The sequence below is a fragment of the Phycodurus eques genome, chromosome 4 (assembly GCF_024500275.1).
Source record: "Phycodurus eques isolate BA_2022a chromosome 4, UOR_Pequ_1.1, whole genome shotgun sequence".
Classification (NCBI taxonomy): domain Eukaryota; kingdom Metazoa; phylum Chordata; class Actinopteri; order Syngnathiformes; family Syngnathidae; genus Phycodurus; species Phycodurus eques.
In genome coordinates, this window is record NC_084528.1 from 27,209,138 (window position 1) to 27,222,599 (window position 13,462).

Sequence of the window (13,462 nt, forward strand, 5' to 3'; positions counted from 1 at the left end):
AAAGTATCCTGAGTATTACGAACATCACACATAACAAATGCTTCAACAAATTGTTGCACCTTTCACCCCACTTTGTGGTTAATTTATCTTCTTCCAAGACAAATCTGCTTTTAAGATCTCATATTTATCTCACTCAACAGAAGCATGTCCCACATGTGTCACAGGGTTGTACTGGCAAGTTAAAGGATTGGGTTTTCCCCTGACCAAATTTAAGGGGAATGCTATTGTCGTGAGTGACCCGAACCACCAATCCTGTGCTGATGTCTTCCTTTCTTTTTCCCCCTTTGAAAAGCAGCAGAATAAGCTGAAACCCTAGTCCATTTGTATTGTCGGGACAAAAGAGGGCCCATTGTGGCCAGGAGGGGTGTGGGGAGCTGCTTGTGGAGGTAGGGGTACAAGGGGTCAGTGGACCAGAGAGGAGTTAGTCAGAGTCCGACCCCTGCTGGGTGGAGAGTTTTGGGCTCCAGGCAAGTGGGGGTGCGCAGACCAGGTAGTGTGTGTGTGCGTGTTTACAATGATGTGTTGCAGTTGTATGCATTTATCCAGCTGGAAGAGACTTTCAATGTAGAGAGGCTGGGCTGGGCTGGGCTGCTGGGGGGGGGGGGGGGGGGGGGGGGGTGTATTCTGGATAGGAGGAGGGAGTGAGGGTGAGTGACGGGGACTCCATTGCACTGCCTCTCTCACGCCCCGGCAGGAGTTTATTTGCCTCCAGCTGCCACAAAGCACAAGCACTGGATATGGACCCAGTGATAAGGCAGCACAGTGCTGATCATACACTGGATTGTACAGCTTGGATTTGACACTACTTATTTCTTTGTCAAAGAACTGGGATTTTGATCAGGTGCCTAAATGTTGTCACTTGGCAAAATGCACTCCAGAACCAAGTCGAGAAGTTGTGACAACTACCTGAGTATTAAGGTATGGACTTGACATGTGCTTTGACATTTGGTTACTTGTGTTGGCGTGTACTGGGTATAAACCTTTAGTAGCTGTTCATACGTTATTGTGCATACTGGCGTCACTGTTCACACTGTATGACTCTTTAGCCCTAAGCATAGCCAGTCTATTTGTATTTTCATAAAACAATGAGAGGAAAAATGTGGATGCTGATGTTGCATATTTTAGCTGTACAATGACAAGCATGTTTCTCCACATTTGTTTGTATTGTTAATTAGAAAATTAAAAACACTTATTTGTGTTTTGAATATAGTGTCAATATATTATCTGGAGATAAATGTTTTTCAATTAACCATACTGGTTAATGTAAAGTATTTATCTCCAAATATTTTTGATTGCTAATATTTTACCTTTTTATAGGCTGCACGTATTGCACCATAATACGTGTATATTGAGTGTACAATTTGTACGTTTGCAGCGATCCTGCCGCAAAGAATCACCATGTGTTCACTCAGAAGGACACTTGATTATCACTTTAAGTGTATTGAATTACAATAATAATTGGATAAAGTTTGTTGTCTCTGCATTTGAGGGCGAATTTGGTGTCTGCTCTTGATCATCGGCTTGATTTGTAAGGTAGAGATAGTCCAACTCTCCAGGCTTTATTTTGGTGGTTAGATATATGTGATAACACTCAAACAATAGAAAACAAGATTTAAAGCGAATGCTTTGTATCCCTGCTGGGGTCAGTGAAGTACACAACTTTGTATCCTCTCTGATAAGCAACTTTCCTTGATCAACTCCTAACTTGTTTTGGTACGCACCAGTTCTATATTTACCCTTCACAGAATCAACAGGTTCTTCCTTGATCTCCTTTGACTCTGGTGTCATTTTGCAGATCATTTGCGCCGCTCGTATTCACACTTTTCCATTTATGCAAAGAAATATGTGCACAAGTGTTTGTTGAGGAGTGTAGCATAATACCAATGCATTGAGTCAAAGAGGTCAGCATGGGCTGCTCGAGAACAATATCCTGCAGCTAGTGTTGTTTACATCCTCTCAGACAAAGACATCAGTCGGCCGGCAACATAAATCAGGTCTTTCTCTGAACTAGTGTGAGACTTTTTTAAAAACAGCTTTTGCCCAGAACCACGACACAGTTGTGCTTCCCTACATTCGGTGTGGGTCTCATAATCAACTTGTAAGTTTCCAGATATTGGCTTTTTAAAACTTTGTTAACATTTCTTTGCAGTCTTCAAAGCACCTAAAAATGACGTCACTCTTGTTATTGTATTATTTCCAATTGGTAAATGCCATACTTTTTAGGAACCTTTCAAATTAAAGCTCTTCAATGGCATATGTTAAATCCATTGTGGTGTTATATAAAGTCATAGAAACTCTGTCCTTGTCGAAATACTTCTTGACCTGACTGTATCTGTTGCGCGGTAACTAGGTGGGTGGTCGGTTTTTCCACTCAGAACTTCCCTAAATGTTGATCTTGCTGTGTGTGACCCTTAAAGGTTAACTTTCATCATAAAGAGATAACCCTCTTGTATTTACTGTACCAATACACAGTTGTCGTTTAGGCTGTGGTTACAACACACGTATAAAGATAGCCTTCACTTTCATGTAATTGGAACTAACAGGGTAGTTATTTGATTATCTAATATCTATATTGTATTGCTATTTTTACACTGGTGATGTGTTGGTGTTGTATTGGATGGCGAGACTCTGGATGAAGGTGGATTGAAGTTTGACCCAGAATCCTAATGACAACAGTTTGGTTGTCATCCTCAACAAACCCAGAAGAAGTCTGCTAACTAATAAATGGATAGACAGGAAAAATAGACCACAATTTAAATTTCCACTTTTGTCGACAGTTCAGGGTTGGCAGAGGACATTGTAGTTATATATGGTCACTATGGCATTGCCACAACAACAAATCTGTTTGCACACAGACTTAGTCAATGTCGAAGGCATCCGCTTGCTCTGAAGCAAAGGTTACACTCCTCAACAATTCCTCATTAATGATTTCTGTAAGTTCTGATCAAAACATATATGTTCAGTGCTAAGAGTTTATTTGGTCTTTAAATGGCCTGGCATGTCCAAGGAACTTCTGGCCTTTTGGCATCATCCTGCTGCCTGTGAGGCTCTCTGGAGCAGCGTATCTGTTGGCTCTCCTGTTACACTCCCCTGCTGGCTTCATGGTCCACTGGATGCCTGGTAGGCAGCCTTTTGTGCCCGTGACCCACTAAATGTGTCAGTGAGCACCTCTTGATCACTCTCGCTCCACCTTTCTCTCAGATGTATAGCCTTTGTGTATGCTTTTATTTTTTGTTTATAATCTCTGTCATTCTAAGTTCTTCCCAATTTAAAAACTATTGGATAAAGGCACGTTAAAACGCAAAAAGTGTGTTGCTTGATCCACCAAATCCTTGGCCAACATTCTATGCACCTCGGTAACAGCTGTTTTTCTGATGCCGCAGACAAACGTGTCCCAGCTGGATCCAGAGGCCATTAATTACCACCACACTCCTCCATCACACAGACAACCATTTACCAACGAGACCTGGAATCATGAAAGGGCGGGACTTCAAACATTGTTCGTATGTTCGTATGGCGGAGGGTCTAAAGCAGGGCAACCTCTGCATTCTTCTGTGCTCAGCTGAGCTCCCTCATTCTGCTGAGACATGCACATACAGTATGCTCACCTGCCATAACATTAGGTACACCTGCATGGTCCAACGCAAGACTTTCGAATTACGACCTCTGTCTGGGTCAAACTGTTAACAAAAGTGATAACAAATTCAGATAGTGTCGTTTTTTTGTTTGTTCTGTACCCTTCAATTGATGACTCACATGCTGTAATGTAAAAATTAGTTTTGCATCAAAATTCAGGAGTTCTTACTTGTGTAGTTTGTGCTCCTACTTACCTGCCTGCCTACCTACCTTCCCACCTAAATAACAAACCTGTGATCAAGACAACACTCTGTTACAATTGACACTGCTGAGAGTGAGCTGTATAACTGAACAATGTTTACTAGCGTTGGTGCCGAATCCTGAGGATTTGCCGTCGTGTGATTATTGGATGTCATGTCATATCATATCATAGTGGATATCATGTTATTCTTCTTTAGACCACAAAATGATGAAGATTAAATCAACAGCAGCTGACTTGGTTGCAGTCAAGTAGTGCACACAAATTTCAATACGTGATTCATCAAGTGAATTTTTGCAATGATCAATCTAGCAATCTATTAACCGAATGCCCGACTTGACTGCAAACTATTAAGACAATAATAAATGTATAGTTAAGATTGGAGATTTTGATTGACAATGGCAATAAAAAAAGATGTCATTAGAATGTGCAGGTGTACCTTGTATTGTTATGGCTGGTGACACTATTTAAAGCTTTACTGGCATGGCTATCTGTAAGATAGGACTTGGAGTGGTGTACATGCACTAGCTTGAAAATCTCAAGTCCCTACTAGCACCCTTTTCCTTCCTTGAAAACCGAAAAAGGAAACCTAGCGACCCGTCTTCATAGTGTCATGAAGGCTTTCCTCCCATTGTGTGCATTTTCCTCATAAAACACCACGTTGTTCTTCTTTCTGACAAGGGACTAAGGCCTAGAGACATTTCTGTACCACTAAGTGCTATCTGACTACTAATGGAGGTGGGCGCTTTGTTTCTGGAGACCAACACTGTACTGCACACACCACTTAGGGAGGCGGTGATCACAATGAGGGCCTTGTAGCCAAGTCGTGGCATGTGTACCAACGCAGTGAACTGTACTCAATCTCCTCTAATAAACAGCACTGAGCTGCTTGGATCAACAGTCCTACAAAGGGTGAAACATGGCGCTGTCTGACTCAAACCACTGGAGCACATGGGATGCTTTGATTTAGTTCACATTGTCATGCAAATCTGACCAAGCGAAAGTACCAAAGTGTTCTTCATGCCAAATGGTGGGACTTCCCTGGCATTGCTGTCTATCTGCATGGTTATCACTGGAGGCAGATGTCTCTTCCACTGTTGTGTTCCATTCGGGAAGGACAGATAGCAGGAGGATGTTTGGCCTTGACTCCCTGCTGAAACGGCACCCAGGCCTGAGCTGTGAACATGATGACTGTACCACTCCAGATCAGTCTCTCCATGTTGCGTGTCAGACATGTGCTCTGGCTAATGTTCTTTTATACTAACCTGTCAGGTTATGTGTGGGTCATATAATTTGAAAAAAATGACATGGCTGCTGTTAGAAGGTCACGTTGCACTGGGCGGACTTTCCAGTTGTGCTGTTTGTGTCCACTCACAGTGACGTCACTTGGTCCAGGTGTTTCCCCTCTGTCTGATGGAAAGACTATCACTGGCTCATATTTCCTATCATGATACAACTTCCTGAATAAATGGGATCATGTTCAGTCTGTCAAGCATGTTTATCTGCAGTTATAATAGTGGTCATTCATGTCAAACTATCAATAAAGGATATCTGGTACATAATGGAAATGTTAACATTATTTCACTAAATGCTGTATGAGGCTACTCGCATGCCAATAGTCACATCTACAACAGTTCAATTCAGCTTGTCACATTACGTTCTGGAACGGTGGACACTTATCAGTCTTGTGGTTTTACTGCTATGTGTGTAGGCGGTATGACAATAGCTGTGTGACTGTGTCATCTGCTTAAATAATATGAAAGCATACCAGTGTAATCTGCCAAATGATAATTTTTTTCAACCACTCTATAGGAACAATGCCCCTGCATTATGTATCCCAGTCACGGAGAGCAAAAAAATTAGTGCTGATCACTTAATTTGACATTCTTAAAAATCTTTTGACAGCATAAACACAAAATCAAAGTGAACCGAATTGTGCTCCACTTCCTCAAACGTCAAACACCTGAATGCAATATTTTTTGTTTCTCACAGGACGCAGAGTCTTTGGACAGCTGTATCCAGAGCACGTTGTCGGCCCTGTACCGGCCCTTCAACGCCACCGCGGCCACTGTTCTGTGGCAGCTTTTCAGTGTGGTGGAAAGACAGTACCGTGGAGACGGCCTCCGCTGCTTCATTGACTTTTTGCTTCCTGCCAAGGGGATTCTTCAAATCATTCAACAGCAAACTTGTGTGAGTGGTTAAATTTTGTGACTTTGGTATTGATGTATGATGCGATGCATCCATACATCCTCCTCTTTGGTATTCTTTAGCATATTTAACTCAGAGGACTACTTACCGCTACCTTGAAAGTCAGACGATTGAGGTGATAAGATAGATTAAGAAATGCTAAGGAACGTGAGAATCTTGCTGCTGGATATCTTGGCTGGAAGGCTAAGGAACAGGTTATGGAGCAATGGGATGCAGAAAACAAGCCAAAAAGCATGAAACTCAATATTCTCCAATCCAACCTTTGTGGGTCCTGTGTGTACGACCAAAGCAATGAAACTTTATTCCACTGCGTTCATCTCCTTAGTGATTACACTGTGACGTTAGCCATAGAATGACAGTTTTAGTTAAACCTAGCCACTGAGAACAACCTGCTATACATGGAATTATTTGTATTGCGGGCAACATGAGAGGGTCCTCTCCCAAGCCTTTCTGCTTACAATAAAAAAAGATGGCAGTGCTCTTAGAGTCTGTTTTTCGTATTCCGTCACAACAGAGATTGTGTTTTGGTTCTTTCAAAACCAAGCCTGATCAGACATGTTCAGATTAATGATCACTGTGAGTGATTCATCATGTGCGTAGTGCCTTTCCATTAAAGTTAAGTTAGTGTGTTGTAACAATTGTGACGATTTTTCAGTCAGTGATGAAAGTCATACAACAAGCTTTGCCTTGACGCACAAAAGCCAATTTTTCCTGGGGCGGGTGTTAATTTGATCTTTCTCCTCTCCCAGTTAAGGTTCCGAGAACTGCTGCTCTACAATGAAGGGTGGCCTCTCTGCATTCACGACAAAGTGGTCTTGCAGCTGTCCCCCTTGCACAAAGTGAGACTAAAGCAAGGAGACTTCTACCTACAAATTGTACCGTTAGGCCGCAAGACTGCCAAGCTTGCGATAAAATGCTTGTCGGCCAGTGGACAGGCTATTGTGGAGCTCCCCATCGCAGAGAGCATGTATGGCAGCGTCTTCACCGCTGAGTTCCTGCAGAATGTAACACTTGAACGGAACCTGCACCCGCTACAGAACTGCCTGCTTACAACCGGTAAATCTGTGTACAGGACCCCGTGGAAGAACGTGGTCAACCCTCTGTTTGTCAGCAGCACGGCGGAAGCCATCATGCAAGCGCATTGCACCAGGGTCGGCTTCCGCGGCCAACTCAGTGCCTGCAGTACCAGCGGATCCACGGGCACCCTGGACAGCCACCGCAGCTCCAGGGAGTCCCTCCATTCTCAGGGAGCGGATTCAACTTTCTCAGAGCACACCTCACCAAACATAAACCACACGGATACCAGCAGTGATAGCCATAGCATGAGTCGAGTAGACATAACAACTCCCATCATTAAAATCAGTCCCACTGAAGAGCGTGAGACAGAGCACAAAGGGGAGGACACTGATGGGAGAGAACGAGGACCAGCATCCAAGATGCTCTCTTTTAGTACAGACCTCAGCAATCCAGGCCCTCGTAGACGTCACCCAAGAGACTCTGTGGCTTTTGAGAGCAGAAGACTTTTCAGGAAATCCTACATGGAAGCCCTGCAGAACCCCATGAGCCTTGGGTCCAGCACTGAGTCCATCCTGGAAGAAAGTTCGGAGCATGGTGGTCTAAGAGAGAGATCCGTGACACCAGGCAGCAGCCCGGACACTCGCACTTCTTCTCGAGAACACTTATCCCGGAGGTTGGGGAGTCGAGGCTGGCTCAGTGGTGACGATTCCAGGCCCAGCACTCCTTTGCATTACTTACAGAGGGGTCTGCGGAGTGCAGAGAGACGGGCGGAACGCCGCTCCAAGTCACTGGAGAGGACTAACAAGGCTGGCCAGGGTAAAGCTCACCGGGAAAGGTCTTCTTCTGGGGGCTCAGCCAGCATCTCCCCCAAAAAGCTGATGAATGGATATGTTCTTCGCTTCGGGAAGTTGGAAGTGGAGGCATCTCTTCCTGGTTATGAAAAGAGGACCAGTAAAGAAGTGCCAGGTATGAGACACTGTTCATGAGTATCATAATACTGTATATCATAATTGTATTGTTTGTAGACACACAGTATAATACCTAACAGTATTCAAAGAACCATTACACAATTATTGGTATTGCTCTTTATTTCGTTTGCCCATCAGCTTGACAACAGCAACCACACACCATTAAGTGATACGTTGAAATAGTGGGCAGTTTTCCAATCCTTGGAATCCCACACCTGCATCCTTATGTCGGCAAGTGGTATCAAAGGGGAATCAAATCCATGGTTATTATCTTAGCCATTCTTCCATTATTGTCTGTCTATACAAATATTAAATCTAGATAGTATTCTATTTTAAACAAAATTGACAGTTATTTAGAAATATGGTCAATGTATATGATTCACAGTGATGGTCCATTGGTTCTTCATTTCACAAATAACACAACCTAAGGGTGTAAAAACAAAGTTTGAAGCTGGAAAACAAAACAGGCTAATGTGGGCAGGTTTTATAATGATAGCCTGCAGCAAGACTAGCTACAACAGCTCATCACTCGGTGGGACAGCTCACAACTGTGAAACATTAATGCTGTCATTGCTGACAGATTGCTATTCATCGGTGACTTGTTGTGTGTTCTTTGACACCTTTGGTTGGGGGGTGCAGCTTTGGTCCTACCCTGAAAAGTGAAGTGAAGTCACATCTATGTGTTGTCTTTTGCAGCGTGTGTCTGTTTTGTTTTGTGGTGATTCATGCAGGGTAACTGATAACATGAGGGTGACGTCTTACTAGTTGTTTTGTTTTTTTCCTGTATTGTTACACAGTAACCATTTATCATTGGTTAAAATATGAACTTAGCTTCTGTAGGTATAACTAGACGCCAACACGCTCGCGACTCTAGTGAGGATAAGTGGTACGGATAATGGATGGATTGTGGGAACCATATTTCAGGGTTTGCGCTGCCCGTTCGGCACCTCACCAGTGACTAATTCAAACAAGATGTGGCGAAGCAAATATATCCCATGCTAGCGACTCAAAATTGCCTGTGACAAAACTCAAAATCCCTTCCTGATAAAAGTTAAAGTGAGCGCGCTCATTCTGTCGTGTGTGAATGGTGTTAATGGTTTAGTTTTTCCTCAGCTTCGTAAAATGCTACAATCCGCCATCCAGCCGCTGCTGGCTAAGCTGTGAGGCGCGTCAGGGAAGACAAGACCCGATGCGACTTGGCGCCGAATTTAAGCACGTATGTTTACGTATTTCCGCGACATACATGTCGATGGGCAATGTGTCCTGCAATTCACATTCGATTTTGCAGCTGGCTAGCTGCCTTCTTCATCAATGCACGAACCACTAATCCAACTTTGGTTGTCATGCCAAGTGGCGGCAGCGCTGGCTCGAAGCAAAGCCGTACATCATTTGTGGGCCCACGCCAAACATAGGCATTTCTTGTGCTTAGTGGATAATGCTAAACAAACTTCCTCCCCAAAAATTGCTGAATCGCAATCGCAATATATGTTTAGCGGCATGGTAGATGACTGGTTAGCACTTCTGCCTCACAGTTCTGAGGACCTGGGTTCAAATCCCAGCCCCGCCTGTGTGGCGTTTGCATGTTCTCTCCGTGTCTGCGTGAGTTTTCTCCGGGTACTCTGGTTTCCTCTCACATCCCAAAAACATGCATGGTAGGTTGATTGAAGACTCTAAATTGTCCGTGGGTGTGAATGTGAGTGTGAATGGTTGTTTGTTTATATGTGCCCTGCGATTGGCTGGCGACCAGTTCAGGGTGTACCCCGCCTTTCTCCCTAAGATAGGTGGGATAGGCTCCAGGACGCCCGCGACCCTAGTGAGGAAAAGCGGTACAGAAAATGGATGGATGGAAAAAAAATAAAAATAATAATCACAATTAAGAGTATTTTCCCAAATCGTTCAGCCCTACTCCTGATTGAGATAGATACTATATAAACTGTATGTCTGTGTGTGTGTGTGTGTGTGTGTGTGTGTGTGTGTGTGTCTGTGTGTGTGTGTGTGTGTGTGTATAATTTACTCTAATAATTGTCTCGTATTCAACATAATTTTGTCAATGTCAATAAAGTACCAGATAAAAATTGGATATTCCTTTAATATAATATCGGGGGAAAGGGAAACAAATATATATTAAGTAATGCTACACAATATGATTTTATTACTTACTTTAATTGTCTAGGGATGAACATTAGGATTGAAATGAGTGCTCTATGTTTGATTTTTTTGTTGTTGTGTGTTTTTACTAAAGGTGATTACGGTGGAGTTTAAAAAAGAAATTATAGAATGAATAAATTATAGAACCTGCCCACCAGCATCGCACAGAAATCACAATACAGTAGAAGAAATAATCAGATATCACATTCCCATTGCATTCCTAAAATGACCTCAGAGGGGATTGCATTTCGCTTGTTGCAAATCAGGTTTCCCACAACGGTGTTTCAAAAACAACAAAAGTTTCTGTAAACCAAGCAGAAGGACCCCAGCATCCTACAATGGGATGGCCCTATTGTGGGGTAGGGGTCGGGGGTGCCCTGATCCCACATGGTTTGCCTCATTAACAAAAGTATCATTTGTGAACCAATCAGCTGTCCCAAAACATAAGAATCAGGAACCTTCTGCTGAAGATTTTGAACAAACATATTTTCTTTCTCATCGAGCACAAGGTCCCATCCCCACTGACCGATCCAGATTTAGTCTCTCCAGTGATGTGTCTAGCAGGGGACACAAAAAGCAGCCTTTCACAATACTCTCGAGGCTTTACTCGACGTTTGTCACTTCCTGTGAAAACAAAGCAATTTAGGAAACATGCGGCAAACACAGGCCTCCTCACACAGTGGCACAGGAAATGCACTGACCGTTTGAAGACAATAGAGGCTATGCTGGCTGGGTTTACTCCCACACAACTATAAAAGAGGCCTCCAACTATTGAAAAACACAACAGTGTCAAACACTCAATAATGAACTTTTGCAATATAGTTTGTTTTACCTGTCATCAAGACTTATGACAGTGTCAATATCTCTTAAGTCCTGTATGACTCTATAGTTAGTATTTTCACCTCTTTGCTCAACTGTCATTGGATGGTTTGCTCTTAATGATAAACTGCATGTCTCCATAGGATGAGCATCTCTATCCCTGCTTTTTCAAAATTACCATTGTGAAGATATGATAATAATTTGTTACTGTAAAAACGGAATAAATTCTAATAATTCTAATAGAATTTATTCCTAATAGAAAGCCTTTCTCAATACACATCACATACAATAATACATTTTTTTGAAAACATTTAGTGTGCACAGCGCCGTTGTTGGGTTTGTGCTTCTTACTAGGGATGAGCATAACAGTTGATTGGTCAATTAATTGCGCATTACGAATTCTATCGGAATTGATCACATCTTGAAGTAACTCGTACAAAATGGAACGCTGGACACCAACACAGGCGCTGTTGATTCTTAACTATTTTGACATTTCCTCATTCATGGGAAGGTTACATGGTACAACATTATTCTTTGTAATGTAATACTGTCATGAAAACAGGAGTTTAGAACATTGCAAGATGAGTTTGGATAAGACAAGTAGTGTCAAGTTTTTCTCTAAGTGACATCACCAACATTTCTAGTTTCACTTTGCACCTACATGAACATGAGAAAATGCTGGCTCTCCTATAGTTTTTGGAATGAGTCGAACTAAACTTAATAGCGATAACTTTCTTGTACTGTACTAGAGTGTAATGTGAGATCAGTGCTAATTGATATATTCAGTGAAAAATCCTGATCAGATGCACTTTCACAAACCCACAATCTGGATCAGGTTTGCAAATTGCATTCCCAGTAGAGAATGGGAGTTGTACATAAAAAAACGGGCCCTGGGGACGACAGTGCTGACGTTTCTAATAATGGCAAAATTACTCTTGACTCATGGTGATGATACACCTGGTCTCCAGGGTGAGTCAGTGTGATTTACTATGATTATTACACACTGAGGTGAAAGGAAGCTTCTCTCTTTTTGTTAAATTGTGGTGTATTATTGTATAGAATTTGCTCAGTAACACACCCTCACATTCACCCTATACTTACAATCTACAGGGCAGCAGGAGGACACCGGTGATGACAGGAAGTCTAGACTCGTAGAGGAGGAGTCGAACTCCCCAAAAACAGCCAACGGCTCAGCCATTGGGTTGGGCTCATCATCAAGCTCCTCCAATAGCAGTAATTTCTCGCTCCCCAAACAGATGGCAGAGGTCAATCAGGAGCTGCTTGCATCAGGCGCTGTGATTTTGCCAGGTAAGGAACACCTTGGCCTCATTTCACCCAGAAGCTTGTCTAATACAGTAGGATACATTTTGTTTTGGTCAGATTCTTTGCATACAGTATGTGTATCATAGGAGTCACCTTTCATCTTTGCACCACTAGCAGTGAAAAACTAGTTGTGTTTTCACCTCCTGTTGGTCTTTTCTCTTCCAGGAAGCAGAGATCGCAGTGGGAGGGCGGTGTTGCAGGTGTGCACCAGAGCTCAGGTGTGGGCAGGCGAAAACTACACGGTGCATGACCTCAGCAGTTTATTGGTCTACTTACAATCCACACTGCGGTAAGTTGAGAACAGTCACCGTTTGTGTTCGTTTTCTTTCCCCAAATAGTCTTTTGATTCAGTTTTACAAGTTCTCATAGTAAAAAAAAACCACTTGTACTAAAAACAGTGCAAAAGAAAACAAAATGCACAATCAATATTATGCTTGTTAATATAAAACATGACACATTATTATTATTATTATTAGTAGTAGTAGTAGTAGTAGTAGTAGTAGTATATTACATTACACTACCACTTACCACTTAGAATACTCTTGTTGGATATCACTATCAATGCAGTACATTACAATGAGCGTACCGTTACAACGAATCTAAGAACAATTTTGTAACTTGTGTATTAATCATGTTGTAAAACTTTAGAATCAGCATACTAAAGTTTCATAATTTTTTGTGGGTTCACTATTTGTCAAGTTCAAACAACTGCTGTAGTCTGCTCTAGTACATTTCTGAATGTGCTGTTTTTTGTTTTTTTTTTGGGTGGGAGGGGGGTGGTGCAAATACATCATTATCTAATATTCAACTACGGCCATTTAGTGTACAGCTAGCTAAGGGAGCTTCGGGACGCACTATTTGGCAGGAAGTAGGTCAATCTCACTCTCTCTTCTTACTTGCAACAGTTGCTAAGACGGCGGGTACAATATTTATAAACCCTTCATAAGGGCAGACAGAAAATATTGTTTTTGTATAAATTTGAGGGTACAAGCTATATTATATGTTACCAACTACATATGCAAACATACAAGTGTAACTGCTGTTCTTAGTGACATTCTGACTTGATCCTTAATAATGTATTTAATTCCGTACGTTATTTTATGCATTAACAATATTGTTGCCAATTTCCCTTACAGCACGAATA

The 13,462-nt window shown here is 42.3% G+C and overlaps 1 protein-coding gene across 2 annotated transcripts in view; it reads left to right on the top strand.

Moving 5' to 3' along the window:
- The first annotated feature begins 706 nt into the window (after positions 1-706).
- The window catches only part of zgc:158766 (uncharacterized protein LOC100009641 homolog), a 28,339-nt gene continuing 15,583 nt past the window's right edge, over positions 707-13,462 (top strand). For both annotated transcript variants that reach the window (XM_061674923.1, XM_061674924.1), the window contains exons 1-5: positions 707-918; positions 5,828-6,025; positions 6,793-8,026; positions 12,106-12,303; positions 12,484-12,607. In XM_061674923.1, coding sequence (XP_061530907.1) covers positions 850-918; positions 5,828-6,025; positions 6,793-8,026; positions 12,106-12,303; positions 12,484-12,607 — 1,823 coding nt within the window. In that variant the 5' untranslated portion in view covers positions 707-849. The remainder of the gene's footprint in view (positions 919-5,827; positions 6,026-6,792; positions 8,027-12,105; positions 12,304-12,483; positions 12,608-13,462) is intronic.